Below are 16,573 nucleotides of genomic sequence, written 5' to 3' on the forward strand. Positions count from 1 at the left end.
AAAATCAATCAAAAGAGATTAAAAAGGGCATTACATACTCATCATAAGAAAGATCCACCAAAATGAAGTTTCAATTCTGAACATTTATGCCCCAAACACAAGGACACCCACATATGTAAAAGAAACATTACAAAGCTTAAATCACATATAAAACCCCACACATTAATAGTGAAAGTCTTCAACACCCTACTTACACCACTGGACAGATCTGCCAAATTGAATCTTAACAGAGAAATAAAGGACTTAACTGATATTATGACTCAATGGACTAAATCGATATCTGCAGAACATTCCATCCTAATAAAAAAGAATATACCTTCTTCTCAGCACCCCATGGAACCTTTCTAAAATTGACCACATACTTGGTCACAAAGCAAATCTCAACAGATACAAAACAATTGGAATAACCTCGTGCATTCTATCATAACACCGTGGCTTAAAGTTAGATTTCAACAAAAAACAAAAACTACAGAATACCTACATTCTCACAGAAACTGAATAATGCTCATCTGAATCACAAGTGGGTTAAGAAAGAAGAAAGGAAAGAAGTTAAAGACTTCCTAGAGATCAATGAAAATGAATATACCACATACCCAAACTTATGGGACACTATGAAAGCAGTGCTAAGAGGGAAATTCATAGCACTAAATGCCCACAAAAAGAAGCTGAAGGAATCTCACACTAGTGACTTAACAGCACACCTGAAAGCTCTAGAACAAGAAGAAGCAATGTCTCCCAGGAAGAATAGACATCAGAAAATTATCAAATTGAGAGTTAAAATCAATAAAATAGAAATAAAGAGAACAATACAAAAAAATAATGAAACCAAGAGTTGGTTCCTTGAAAAAATCAACAAGATAGACAAGCTCTTTTCCAAACTAACCAAAAGGCTGAGAGAGAGTGTACAAATTAACAAAATCATAAATGAAAAGGGGAACATAACAACAGACAATGAGGAAATCCAGAGACTCATCAGGTCATACTTCAAAAACCTATACTCCACAAAACTGGAAAATCTAAAAGAAATGAATAATTTTCTGGATAGGTACCACATACCTAAATTAAATCAAGACCAGATAAACTGTTTAAATAGTCTAATAACCTCTAAGGAAATAGAATCAGTCATTAAAAGTCTCCCAACCAAAAAAAAAAAAAAAGCTCAGGACCAGATGGTTTCAGCGCAGAATTGTAGTAGGAATCTTAAAGGTACTTGTTAATAAAAACAAACGTGAGGCCAGTTATTGGGGTGAATGCTGGAAGATCAGAGGAGCAGAACAAGTCACGGCTATCTCACCTTGGTAGTTCCTTAGGTGATCCTGTTTCCTCAGGCTGGAAGCTTCTGAATCCTCCTCCACATGAATCTGAAAGGTATTGCTCCAAAGCCTGAACGCTTAACCAACCAAATGCTTAACTAACTATGTGCTTTTCTCCTTTAGTTCCTGGTCCTCAGGCCTCATATACCTTTCTCTTTCTGCTCCCACTCCCTGGGATTAAAGGTTGGGTTTCTGGGATTAAAGGCTTGGGTCACCAGGCTTAGCTGTTTCTAAAGTGGCCTTGAACTCAGAGATCTGGCTAGCTCTGCCTTCCAAGTGGTGGGATTAAATGTGTGCACCACTACCACCCGACTTCTGCTATGGCTTACTCTTCCCATTTTCTAGCCACAAATTTTGGCTTTGTTCTAGTGGCTGTCTGTTCTCTGAGCACAGATATGTTTATATTGGGGAACACACAATATTTCAGGGAACACAATGCCCATCACACAGAATTCTACCACATCTTCAAAGAAGAGTTAATACCAGTACACTTTAAATTGTCCTGCACAATAGAAGCAGAAGGAATATTACTGAACTCCTTCTATGAGGCTACAATTACCCCAATCCCTTAACCAAACAAAGATACAACAAAGAAAGAGAACTACAGACTGATCTTCGTCATAAACATTGATGCAAAAATACTCAATAAAATACTGGCCAACAGACTCCAAGAACACATCAAAACAATTATCCACGATGATCAAGTAGGCTTCATCACAGGGATGTAAGGGTGGTTCAACATATGAAAGTCCGTCAATGTAATACACCATATAAGCAAACTCAAAAAAAAAAAAAAAACATGATCATCTCACTAGATACAGAAAAGGCATTTGACAAAATCCAACAACCCTTCATGATAAAAGTCTTGGAGCAATCAGGAATACAGGGAACATACCTAAACATAATAAAGGCAATCTATAGCAAGCCAACAGCCAACATCAAATTAAATGGAGAGAAACTCAAATGATTCCATTAAAATCAAAAACAAGGCAAGGCTTTCCCCTCTCCCCATACTTACTCAATATAGTACTTGAAGTTCTAGCCAGAACAATGAGACAACATAAGGAGATTAAGGGGATAGAAACTGGAAAGAAAGAATCAAGCTTTCCTTCTTTGCACATGACATGATAGTATACATGAGTGATTCCAAAAATTTGACCAGGGAATTGATACAGCTTATAAACACCTTCAGCAACATAGAAGGATACAAGATCAGCTCAAAAAAAAAAAAAAATCAGTAGCCCTCCTATATACAATTGACAAACAGGCTGAAAAGGAAATCAGAGATTAATCACCCTTCACAATAGCCAAAAAAGATATAAAATACCTTTGTGTAATTCTAACTAAGCAAGTGAAGGACCTATATGAGAAGAATTTTAAGTCCTTAAAAAAGAAATTGAAGATGTGTGTAAATGGAAAGATCTCCCATGCTTATGGAAATGCAAGGTTAACATAGTAAAAATGGCAATCTTACCAAGAGCAATCTACAGATTCATTGCCATCCCTATCAACACAATTACCAACACAATTCTTCACAGACCTGGAAAAATAATACTCAACTTCATATGGAAAAACAAAAATCCCAGGATAGCCAAAAGAATCCTATACAATAAAACAACCTCTGGAGGCATTATGATCTCTGACCTCAAGCTCTACTATAGAGCTACAGTAATAAAAACAGCTTGGTACAGGCATAAAAACTGACATTTAAACCAATGTAATTGAATTGAAGACCCTGACATTAATCCACACACTTATGAACATATAATTTTTGACAAAGAAGCCAAAAATGTACAACGGAAAAAAGAAAGTATCTTCAACAAATGGTGCTGACATAACTGGATGTCAACATGTAGTAGGCTGCAAATAGATCCATATCTGTCACCATGCACAAAACTTAAGTCCAAGTGGATCAAAGACCTCAATATAAATCCAGTTATTCTGAACCTTGTAGAGGAGAAAGTAGGAAGTAGTTTTGAACCCATCGGCACAGGAGAACACTTCCTAAATATAAAACCAGTAGCACAGACACTGAGAGAAACAATCAATGGGACCTCTGGAAACTCAGAAACTTTTGTAGAGCAAAGAACATGGTCAATAAGACAAATTGACAGCCTACAGAATGGGAAAAGATCTTTACCAAGCCCACATCTGTCAGAGGGCTGATATCCGGAATATATAAAGAACTCAAGAAATTAGACATCAAAATGTCCAACAGTCCAATTAAGAAATGGACTATAGAACTAAACAGAGAATCCTCAACAGAGGAAGCTCAAATGGCTGAAAGATATTTAAGGAATTGCTCAGCATCCCTAATATTCAGGGAAATGCAAATTAAAATGACTCTGAGATACCACCTTACACCCATTAGATTGGCTAAGACCAAAAACACAGAAGACAGCTTGTGCTGGAGAGGATGTGGAACAGTGGGTGTTCTCCTCCACTGCTGGTGGGAATGCAACCTTTTACAGCCACTTTGGAAATCAATATGACACTTTCTTAGAAAATTGGGAGTCAAACTCCCCCAAGATCCAGATATACCACTTTTGGGCATATACCCAAGGAATGCTCAATCATACCACAAGGGCACATGCTCAGCTATGTTCATATCAGCATTGTTTGTAATAGACAAAACCTGGAAACAACCTAGATGTCCTTCAACTGAAGAATGGATAAATAAAATGTAGTACATATACACAATGGAGTACTATTCAGCAGAGAAAAACAATGGCATCATGAGGTTTGAGGGCAAAGGGATGGATCTAGAAAAAAAATCATCCTGAGTGAGGTAACCCAGACTCAGAAAGACAAATATGGTATGTACTCACTCACAGAAGAATACTAGATGTAAAACAAAGATGACTAGACTGCTACTCACAACTCCAGGGAGGCTACCTAGAAAACAGGACCATAATAAAGACAAAAGGATTGTCCAATGAAAGAGAAATGGATGAGATCTACATGAACAACCTGGATGTGAGTGGGCGTAATGAAGGGCAAGGGTCGAGGGAAAGAGAGCTTATGGGAGTGGGTGATCCCAGCTGGATCAAGAATAGAGAGGGAGAACAAGAAAAAAGAGACCATGATAAATGAAGATTCCATGGGAATAGGAAGAAGCAAAGTACTAGAGAGGTCCCCAGAAATCCACGAAGATACCTCCATAATAGACTACTTGCAATGGTCGAGTGAAAGCCTGAACTGACCTACTCTGGTGATAGGATGGTCAAACACCCTAACTGTGATGCTAGAAATCTTATCCAATGACTGAGGGAAGCACATGCAGAGATCTATGGCCAGGCCCCAGGTGGAGCTCCAGCAATCCAATCGACAAGAAAGAGGAGAGATTGTAAGAGTGAGAATTGTTGATATCAAGATTGGAAAAAGCCCAGGGACAAATAGCCAAAATAATGGCAACACATGAACTATGAACCAATAGCTTAGGAGCCCCCAACTGGATCAGGCCCTCTGGATAATGAGACAGTTGATTAGCTTGAACTGTTTGGGAGGCACCCAGGCAGTGGGACCCAGACCTGTCCTTAGGGCATCAGCTGCCTGTTTGGATTCTGGGGCTTATGCTGGGATACTTCTCTCAGCCTGGGAGGAAGGGACTGGACCTGCCTGTACTGAATCTATCAAGTTGAGCTGAATCCCCAGGGGAGTCCTTGCCCTGGAGGAGATGGGAATGGGGAGTGTGTTGGGAGGCAGGTGGAGACAGGGGGTGGGGGAAGGAGGACAGGGAAATCCATAGCTGATATGTAAAATTAAATTAAATTATAAAATAAAAATAGGAAAAAAAGAAAAAAATTCCAATGAATAGGCCTTGCCATTTAGGCAAAATGAATGAGGGGCATTGGTGTGTAGGAGAGAGAAGATCCAGATCCCCTAAGTTGATTGGTGGTGGACAGGGGTTTGGTACATGGCTGGGGTAAGGAGTAGTCAGTAAAGTTTCATAGAAGAGTCTAGCTAGATATGATAGAATAGGGGGGTGATCAGATAATCATGGAGAGGTCAGGGTTTGGATGGGAGATTGGGGGTTAAAATTGGCCTCCCAAATATAAGTTCAAATGGGCAATTGAAAGAGTTCATTTGGGGAGAGACAGAAGTCTGAAAAGAACTAGAGACAGGAACTTTACCCAGTCCAGGTTAAGTTCATGTGACCTTTTAATAAGAATGTATTTGAAGGAGCAATTTGTTTGTTCTGTCTTTCCTGAGGACTGAGTGTGAAAATGACATAAAATGTGAAAGGATACTGAAAGCTTTAGATAGGTTTGGGACATCTAGGAGGTGAATTCAAGACCATTGTCTGACTGGAAGGAGGCAGACACTCCAAATCAGGGGATAATCTGCCTAAGAAGGAGGTCAGAGACTGCCTTTTGTTATTAGTGGAAATAACAAATCAGAGAATGTATCCACTAAAACCAGGAGACACTTAGCCTGTCTGACTGTAGGCATATGGGTAAAGTCAAATTGCCAGTTAATCCCCAGGATGGAGCCCATGACCTGGTAGGTAGAAAAAGGGGGACTATGATATTTGAAATTAGAGTCTAACATCTGAGAAATCTCACAGGAGGCAGTAATAGTTCCTATGAAATACAAGTTCTCAGGGGTCAGCTAGAGGTGAAACTTGGCAAAATGAGACAGATCCTGGCTATGAGAATGAAAGTGCTCGTGTAGCTAGGACAGAGTTTATCAGTGTCAGGGGGTGACTGTGGGGAAGTGGGTTGTAGTGTATGTTTTCCCTATGGTTGGTGAGGTGAGTCTGGACCTTGGAGGTCTGCTGTTCTAGTTGCTTCATCAGCTCGGTTTTTTCCCTTGGACATGATAGAGTAGTCCATCTAATGAGACTGGCAGTTAATAATTCCTATGGCTTTGAGGACATGAGAGGCTTTCAGCATGGCCATAATTTGACCTGAATTGGTTATAAATTCTCCTTTTGCTGTAAGGAGCCCACACCCTTTCAGATGGCAGCGTGAGACAAGAGGATATGAAGAACATATTTAGAGTCTGTGTAAATGCTTAGGGACTGTCCTTTTGCCAACTGGAAGGCACAAGTGAGAGATATCATTCAGTATTTTAATTAGTAGTGTGGGCAGGGAGTGTCTGTGCTTCAACCACCCCAGTATCTAACAGTATGGCATAACATGCCATCATGTAAAAAGCAGCTACATCTGTGTACCTGTTACAGGTGGCCTGAGGAAATGTGCCCTCCTCTATGTGTGAATGATGGGGCAGTAGTTCTTCTAGGGTTTCAAGACAAGAATGAAATGAGAAGTGGTCAATATTGGGTCACTGGAGAAGCTTTCAGATATTGAGGGGTCAGCAAGATTGGAAAGTATGTGTGGCATCATTTATTAGTGCCTTCTGGAGAGAAAGAACCCAGGAAGGAAGTAGTTTGTAAACATTTATAAGTTAAGAGATGGAACAGGTTGTGGGTTGACAAGAGAGTGGTGTTTTCCTTGGTTCTTGAATGAGGACCATAGCAGTTGCTAAAGCACACATGAAGGGTACATATCCCTGGGTGGTAAGGTCTAGTTGTGTGTTTTGTTTTGTTTTGTTTGACAGATATGCTACAGGTACAGCTGGTGGCCTAGGACCTGAACTGGCATATCTCCCTCTTTTTCTGTTACATAGATGAAGAAGTGCCATATAAGGTCTGGGAGATAAAGGGCTGGAGCCTGGAGAAGAGTCTGTTGGAGCTTCTGAAAGGGCTGAGTAATGGGATTGATGAGGGGTTCATGTTGGGCAGGCAAGGAGGAACAAGGAGGGGATCCAGAGATATAAAAAGCCAGCTATTCCTAGGAATGATAAACTCCCCTTTTTTATTATAAGGGACTGCAAGAGACCGGATTGGGTGTTTTCTATTCAAAGTCATGGCTTTGTGAGTTTGGGTAATGTTTAATCCCAAGTAGGTGACCTGACCAGTGGAAAGTTGGACCTTGGAAGGTGAGACTATAGCCCCAGATGGACAAGAAATTTAGAAAAGTATAGATGTTAGTCTGGCTAATTTGTAGAGATGGACTACAAAGGAGAATGTCATCCACATATTTTATGAGTTTAGATTTAGGGAGAGATAAAGAGAATAAGTCAGAAGCTAGGGCTGGGCCAAATAAATATGGGCTGTCCCTGAACACCTGGGATAGGACAGTGTAAGTGAGCTGTGTGGAGAGGTGAGTGTCAGGGTCAGTCCAGGTAAAAGCAAAGATATTTTGAGACTGAGTGCTGAGAGGGATAGAGAAGAACGCATCCTTGAAATCCAGAACTGAGAAATGGGAGGTTCCTGAAGGGATAGTAGAAAGGAATGTATAAGGGTTAGGCACCACAGAATAGAGGGGAAACGCTGCAGAATTAATGAGCTGGAGGTCTTGAAGCAGGTAGTAGGTCTCATAAGTTTTCTAACTGCAAGTATAGGAATGTCAAAAGGAAAAGATGTAGGGAAAAAGTAGTATTCTTCTTAGAAGATCAGAGATGGTAGGTTTAACTCCCCTAAGGCTCTGGAGTGAGAGATGGTACTGAGCTTTGGTGATACGCTGGGTAGGGTTCTGTAGTTTGATGACAATGGGGAATATTGTCTTCTAACAGGAGTTCTGGGTGTCCTAGACTTGGGGGTCCACCTGGGAAGCTGGCAGATGAAATGACATGTTGGAGCCAGTAGAGTGAGTGGCTAGGAGAAGGAGAGGGGCTGCTGGTGAGTCTAGGGTCAGATGAATGAGTGGAGCAAAAGAAATAGAAGACCCCATTTTAGTTAAAAGATCCCTTCCAAGTAAGGGTACAGGACAAAGTTGGCACAACTAAAAATGAATGAATGAGAGGAATATCCCTGAAAACGCAATTGAGTGGTAGGGTCTGATGAGGTAGGTAAGGTTGTCTGTAAAAGTACTGGTACGGTACGCCCTAAGTCATGTGGCAAAGTATAGATTTACAGAAATCGGTTAATTTAAGACATAAGAACTAGATAGCAAGAAGCCTGCCACGGCCATAGTTTAAAAATAATATAAGCCTGTGTATGTTTACTTGGGTCTGAGTGGCTGGGGGACCAGTGGGTGAGAGAGATTTGTCCTGACCACAGGCCAAGCTGAACACAAGAAAACTTTCAGCTACAGCTGTCTACCTACCCCAACAATAGGGAGACAAGGAGAGGTTGTTCCCTAAAACTCTCTCAAGACCAAATATGTGGCTCCTGTGTCTAAGAGAAAGGAGGTGGGCTGCCCTGATAACCTAGTGACTACCCAAGGCTCCATGTCAAAGAAGACAGTGGCTGGGTCAAGCAAGGGAAACCCAGGCCCCTTCAGTCCAGGGTCCCTGGCACACCACAGACTGCCAGCAAGTAGGAAGAAGTACCAAGAGGGCTGCTGTGTCTTGTAGCACCAATGTTGTAAAAACAGCAGATGAGAGCAGACAGACACATCATGAGACAGGGCTCACATGAAGGGTTTATTAAGAGGGGGGTCAAGAGCTGAAGAGAGACTTATTCCTCTCTCTCTTTCCCACAACTCCTCTGAGAGGCAGGCAGGCAGGCAGGCCTTTGCATCTCTATTTCCAGTCCCTCACTGGATTAAAGGCATGTGCCACCACCACCCAGCTAATGCCATGTTTTTGAGCCCCTCATATTTGGTTTTGGATTTCATATTTCTGTGTATGATTAATGTTTTCTGTTGTCTTGACCCACAATAGCTGTTCTACTGTTTAGGTTAAAAAAATGAGGAATTTTGGTCCTGTTGTTTCTTATTATCCAATTTTAATCATAGAGTTATTGAACTGCATCCATTCAAGTGTCCTAATTCAACTGTGTACCTTAGAAGATTTCCCTAGTCACATTACTTTCCCTAATAATAGGCCTCTTCAAGCTGCATATCTATCCGTGATAATCATACAAATACTTACCAGGAATCCTAGCCAGCTTTTCATTGCCAGGAAGATCCACAGAGCTCTTTTCAATTTTCACTGCCTGTTCTACATCCAGGTTCCTGGATTCCTGCTCATATAGAGGGTAATCAAGACACAATAATTTTGTATATTTTAGCCTCTGAAATTTTTGTTTCTAACTTACAAAAATCATTATCTCACTTCTCTTATCCAACCCTCATGGACACAGTAAGCAGACTTATGGCATACAATAAATTATTAATCAAAAGAAGAATAATTAACATCAATTAGAAATGTATGTTTATATGCATTATACAGATTATAAAAACTGTTTTGCTTTAATATTCAGGTTTGATGTTTAAAAGATGACTTTCTCAGATTTTTTCTATCAGGGACTACAAAACATATAAGCTCACATAAATTTCAGAATTGATCAACTAAAAATATCTAGTTATTGTACTGTTATTACAGCTCATGAAAACATGGTCACAATAATCACAGAGTGGAAAAAATATACATTGCTATGCTCAAATTTGCCCTCTTTTTCTGTAGATTGTTGTGCTTCTGTCTGGATATTTAAAAAATATTTATTCATGCATATGAGTGTTTAGCTTTCATGAATGTCTGTGTATCATACTTGGTTACTTTGTAAGTCAAAAGAGGATGTCTACCCCCGCCCAAAGGCTATAGTGTACAGATAGTTGTGAGCCTTCATGTGGGTGTTGGGAATAGAATCTAGGTTTTCTGAAAGAGGAGTCTCTGTTTTTAATTGCTGAGCCATCTCTCCAGACTTATGTCTGATTATTATAAATGAATTACTCATTGTTGAGCATTAGAATTAAAGTTCAGGTCTAGAGAGATGGCTCAGCCATGAAAGGCTAGGCTCATAACCAAAAATTAAGCTGAATGAACTGATTAGTTTTTAATATACTTTCTTTCATGGAGTATATTTTTATTATAAGAAGTTTAAAATCACTTTATTACTAACAAATATCTAGTTTTAAATGAAAATAAGTAATGCAAGTTTGAGCACTTTTCTGTCTTCAGTATGAAACATCAAGGATGAGAACTAGTTTTTACAAACTTTTGAAAATTTTAATGCAGAGTGCTTGGATAGCAAAGCTGACATCTGGTGTTCCATTTAGAGACTGGATCTAGTCTAGAAAGAAAATAAATGGACAGAGGCCTACACATGAACTTGAGTGTGTGCTCCTTGGATTTTCCTTTTTTTCAGTAAATGAATAATATATAACTCAAATGCCCAGTTGTGAAACTGATGGAGCCAGGAAATGTGTGTATTTGGATATAATATGTGATTATGTGATCCCATTTTAAATGCTCAACTGTGGAAGTAGTTGTCTATCACTCCATTACTGGTGGATTTAAATATGACATGCAAATTTTCTAAAGTGCCCCTATATTATACAACTAATTCTCATGGCCAGGGCCTTTGGTGGCTCCCATTCCTGCTGTAGTTTCATGTATTCATGTCCATTAAGGCTTTATCTAAACAACATTCAAGAAATTAACATGAGGTTTACCATGTAACATTTAATATTTGTTTGTGTTTGTAGTCTTTACATTGTAAGGCAGAAAATGTAATACCACTTGTCAAAAGATCAGAGAAAGAATCACAGACTGGGCACATTTGGCCAAGGGGGAAAAATGCCCCTGAGTTGCGTCTGTTCAATATCACATGCTTTCTTATATATTTCAAAGGTTGCCCACATTTACCTTCATTTAAGAACATTTTCTAATTATTTGGAATTATCTAATATTGTGATCATTTTTCTTGCTTCATTTTAAAGCAGATATAGATGTATAGAAAAAGAAGGTAATCAAATTTGAATCTGGAAGCTGTTAGTCATATTGTATGGAGGAAGAACTCTTCTACAGGTTCTGGACTGAGCTGTCAACAGCTAACTAACATGCTGTTTGGTTTCTTCTGTTCTAATGCAACTGTAGTCCAAATGCTTTCCAAGTTGTTGCTGTGGATGGAGTCTGCAGTGGAATTATTCAATGCCTTTCTGCTGAAGACTGCATAGATTGGCTCCAAGCAATAGCAGCTAACATTTCAAACCTCACAAAGCACAATGTAAGTACTGATACCAGGAATGACTATATAGCCAAAGTCTCTCAGCATTCATAGGTTTATTTGGTAGCATTTAACTTTGCTTCATCTGCTTAATGTCATTACAAGAACGAGCCCTCTGAAAGCTTCTGAAACACAAGTGAAAAATCACCTCGACATTAGCACCCAGACACAAGTGACATGTGTGAGAAAATGCTCATAGTTTTCCTTTGTCCAAAGATGTAAGCAACTGCTTTAAACAAACATTAGGCAGATCTTGTCATGGAAATGGTATGTTTTAAGAGCATCCTAGGAAAACAGGCTACTGAATTTCAAGGAAATGTTATTGATTTGTCTTCAGTGACTTCAGGATTGCAGCTGAAAATATATGAATGAGGAGGTTCAGGAGAAAGGTGTTAACATGGAGACTGAATGCTTCCCATGGAACCCTGCAGGAACAATGCTAGTGAGTGGATGCCATATGGCATGCAAGAACTTGTGCAGCACAACCAGTTCTCTGTCATTAGAAAGTGCTTTGCTCCTAACCTGTCTTTTAAATATCCTTTCTTCTCCCTCAATTCCTGTGTGTTTTTGTGGTCACCATGTCTGTGTTATCATTACATTGAAATAATTAATCATTTTTTGATATTAATTCCAGAATTGTAGCCCAACAAAGTTTGAAAATCATAAACTAGGGAGAAGTGAATACCTTAATCTATAAAATTTTTTTCTGGACAAACAGGAGGACCTAGGCTTGATCCCTAAATCCCATGTGAAGAAGTATAGTACCCTAACATTTTAATCAGCACTGGAGAGACAGAAACAGTCAAATCACTGACAGTCACTGGAATTTACTGGCCAAGAAGCCTAGGAAACTTATCACTCTTTAGACAAGTTGATACTCTGGAAAGAAAAGATGTTACTGATAAGTAACTAACTGATGGAGATCACCTTTAGCAGGGTGGGTTGAAGTGAGTTCTGGTTACAAAGGGGATGTGTGGAATCAGCAAAGGGAAGGAGATGGGCACAATCTGAGGAAGAATCAGGATGCCTGCCAATGTCTTTATTTAAAAAAGAATACACCTTTTATACTCTATAGTTGCACATAGGATTAAATGGGTGAGAAAGTGCATGTGAGCTAGGGTGTGGCTAGAAATCAGGGGTTGAAGAATATAGCATTGACCTTGGCAAGTTAAAGGCAGCAGTCATATGGTAATGGAGGGGCCAAAATTCCTCTGCTGGAGAGATAGGAGTGTCTCTCTTTTAAGCAAGCAGGAACTTTCCTCAAGCCCCCAAGGGAATGAAGGCCCTTTTTCAAATGCCTGACCTTGGGCAAAAGACTTCTGGGGACCTGGGGACACTCCAATACAATTTATTTTCCATTCTTCAAGGGTCATGATGTGTAATTTGTGTCCCTTTGTGTCTTAGTCTTACTATTTGAACCTGTTCCCCTCATGTGCTCCCCCAAGTGAAGGTCTTGATATTCTATTCTTTTCCTATTGTAACCTTAGCATTCTGATTTCTCTGTACTTTTTAATTTAACTCTTGCCCTTAATGTATTCAGGTTCTGGATCTGGATTATAGGTGTTTTATCCTTGGGATTAGGTCTAACTTTCCTGTTCTTAGAGTAATTAGGAGAGCACAACAATTTTCTGGTTCTACAGTGGCAGGAATTTTTTTTCTGAGGAATTATTTTGTTTAAAGAGGCTATTGATTTATACATTTTCATACAAATCCTATACAAAATTCCCAAAGGGAAAACATAAGGCAACTCTCATAATACATACTGAGAATCATTAAAAATGAAAATTAAATGTGCTGTAGAAGTGTGGTTTGCAATGTTGAAATGTTGAAAATTAGCCAAACAGCAATAGTCATCAGAAGTCCATAGCCAAATAACATTGAGATTGCTCTCTCGCATCTATAAACATGCATGCGCACTTGTAAATGAACACACAGGCACGGACATAGACACACATGCACATTAGTATAACTTTGCTAACTGTGATAGTATTATAGATCATTTCACTATTGAAAAATAAAACACATTTGTGGTCACTCATTCCTTTGCCTCTATTCCTTTCTATACCTACAGTTGTTTCATAACATACTGGAATATTTGTGAAATACTCAGTGATAGTCAGAAGTTTAAATTCAGCAGTTAGACAAAATAGCAACTCTTACCCATTGAAGATATCACAACTCTTTCTTAAAGCAAATGCCCATGTCACCCAGAGTAACACTGCACATTTTGCATTGGACACCAGAAAGATCTTAGTAAATATATCATATTTAAAAAGAATAAGACAAGACAGACTGTTCTAGCCAACAGCATTTTACTTGTATTACTTTTTGAATATCCTGGGTGTAAGATTATGCATGAAATTGAGTTCCACTCTGGTGCTAATACAGACAGAGGAAGATGTATCTCTGACTAAATAGAGTACCCATTAGCATGACCAAGTTATTTGGCTTGAACAAAGTCTATTTTCCTGTTAACCTGTCCTGATAAAGCTGAGGTATTGAGGATTGTAATAATACCAATGTTGTGTTTTTGTGCCAATGACTTATGAGAATGTGACTTTATGTTTCATAGCAACAATGGTGAGAATGCCTTACTCATGATCCGTGGTTCTGTTTGTGTGAGAAATACTCTTTTAAAAGAGCAGAAGGATAAGCTTTAATTTATTTTCCTCACAACTACATCCAAATTGTCAGTCTTATAAACTAAGAATGATCTTAGAAAACCTGGTTCTTTAAAGAAATATTCAGTTAGAAGAACACAAGCCACCTGACACTCTTGAAAACCTAGTACTGAGATAGAAAGAAAGTAAAGGTGCTGAAGCTATTGTTATCAAGGAGCCCAAAGGAAAAGATGCCAGCTTAATGGCACGATTTCCACTGTGACAAGTGCTCACCATGACATGTAGAAAACAGACAACACCTCTGTACTCTTGATGTTAGTTTCTCTTCTGTAGCTGTGATAAAATACTTTGCCTACAGGAAACTTGAGAATTGATTTGATTTAACTGTCTATCAATGAGGAAAGTCAGAGCAGGAAGTCAAGCAGGAGCTTTACACAGAGTCTATAGAGAAAACTTGCTGATATTCAGATCTATCAGGCTCCTGTTTAGCTACCTTTCTTATAGAGCCACCCCAGATTACCTATGCTTTCCAGGGTGGGCTAAGTGTTCCTACATCAATTTACACTCAAGATAGTCCTGAACAAATATGACAACAGGCCTGTCTGATCTAGGAAACTTTTCAGTTGCAATTTCTTTCTTAGGTGGCTCTTAGCTGTGTCAAATTGAAGCTTACTGGGAGATATTTTTTGAACTACTGGGAGACTCCCATGCCTGCTCTGCTGCTACTATAATGTAAAAATAACACATTATTTTGTCCTATATTTATTTTTAATTTCATGTTCTTTTGATTTTATAATCAGCTATCGCTAAGTAATTTTTGTGATTATAGTGCATGCTGATGTGTATAGCACTACATCAGAGTTGAATTATAGAAATGCACAAGGAGAAAGTCACATTGCCTCACAGAAATCCAGTCAGGACAGTTAGATGTTAATTCTAGCTCTCTTACTTTTTCTTATTGGAAATAAAACTTTGTATAAATATTTAGAACTGTACTTTTGTTGTTATTATATAACTAATTTTTGCCAGTATGCCGAGGGAGTATGGCTGCTAGTAAAATATATAAATGGTCGCATTTCTCTAGAAGATGCAAAAAATGGTAATTAATATGTAAAACTTTCACATAAAATATTATTAAACATTTAAATATTTTTTAAATATTAAAGTATATGAGAAATTATAACTTTTAAGAAATCACACTTGAAATGTTATAAAATATATGGGCATATAATGACTATATCTGATGAAATAGAATACAGATCAACACTAGTCAGAAGATAAGACTATTGTATATTAATACAAGAAATACATTTACCAAGAAGATATAGTAATTTAATATCTGTATGTTTTGGCATTGGAGTTTCCTTTTTCTCAGCAACAAAAGATTAATGTCCATAGAATTACATATAGTTCTGATAAAGCTATGGGGGGGGTGTCTCAGTACATCATTGTCATCTGTAAATAGGTCATCCAAACTAAAATTCCACAGAGACACTTCAAATTGAATTATGCCATGTGTCAAATGCAGTTAGTATAAACCTAAAACATACTATTCAGTAATCAAGGAATATACCTTACTCCAAAAGCATGTGAAAGTTAGCCTGAAACAGATTACATTAAAAACCACAAGGCAAACCTTCATAGCTTCATAACAATGACAATGTTTCTTATATCTTATCATATCCTAATGGGATAAGGCAGAAATCAATGGAAAAGGAAGTCATAAAGTCTGAAATTTCTTAGAGGATAAAAAATGTATTCTGGAGTAACCAGTGCTTTAGTGATGAAAAGAGAAATTCAAGTTTTAAAAATTCATCAATAAAGCTTTTTTATACACAAAGTTTATATGTGTGTATTTCATTAAAAATTGGGAGATCTAAAATAAAAAACTAACCGATGTATCTCAAGAAATGCATACAGATAAAACTTAGAGTAGTAGATGGCAAGAAACAAACAAAAAAAGATCTGGGCAGAAATTGATGAAATGGATGAAAAAAAATGTTAGAATCGATGAAATGGAGAATTGTTATTTTGAGAAATGATCAAGATTTATAGACCAAAGTAATAAAACGGAAGAGAAGAAACATCAAAAATTAGAGATTAGAAAGCAGTTGTTACAACAGACTCTAACACATTTCAGGGAGTCAAAAGGAAATGCTTTGAAAACATATTCTATACACCTAGAATAATATGAAGAAATAAATGCAATCAATAGAGGTAGAAGACTGCATATTATTAAATCGTAATAGTATATAGATAACTTACACAAGTCCATAACCAGAAACAAAGAACAGCCTATGACCAGAGGGGTTAACTGCTGAATTACAAGCCTCAAATTGTTTTAAATAATTTTAAAAAAAGAACAAGGCGAAATTTATTTCATGAAGTCATTATCACAATGATTTCAATCAGATGTAGAAAAAAGGAGGGGGATGAAGAAACCAAAATAAAGATTCTAATACCTTTCCTTATTAGAGAGTGACAATAAAATTCTCAATGAAATACTAGGAATCCAGTTCAGCATATTAAAATCACAAGTTCTGATCAAGACAGTCTGATTTCAGTGATACAACCATGTTTTAGCATATACAGATAAATTAATATGATATAATAATATTAATAGACTTAAAAAATAAAAAAAGCAAAACAACAACAATAAAAGGAAATACATACCACGAATT

At 38.0% G+C, this 16,573-nt stretch overlaps 1 protein-coding gene across 1 annotated transcript in view; it reads left to right on the plus strand.

The window, feature by feature from the left end:
- Sntg1 (syntrophin gamma 1) overlaps nucleotides 1–16,573 on the plus strand; it is an 826,637-nt gene that overhangs the window by 609,422 nt on the left and 200,642 nt on the right. Inside the window, exon 17 of the mRNA XM_036179958.1 lies at nucleotides 11,142–11,271. Coding sequence (XP_036035851.1) covers nucleotides 11,142–11,271 — 130 coding nt within the window. The remainder of the gene's footprint in view (nucleotides 1–11,141; nucleotides 11,272–16,573) is intronic.

The sequence above is a fragment of the Onychomys torridus genome, chromosome 2 (genome assembly GCF_903995425.1).
Source record: "Onychomys torridus chromosome 2, mOncTor1.1, whole genome shotgun sequence".
Taxonomy (NCBI): Eukaryota; Metazoa; Chordata; class Mammalia; order Rodentia; family Cricetidae; genus Onychomys; species Onychomys torridus.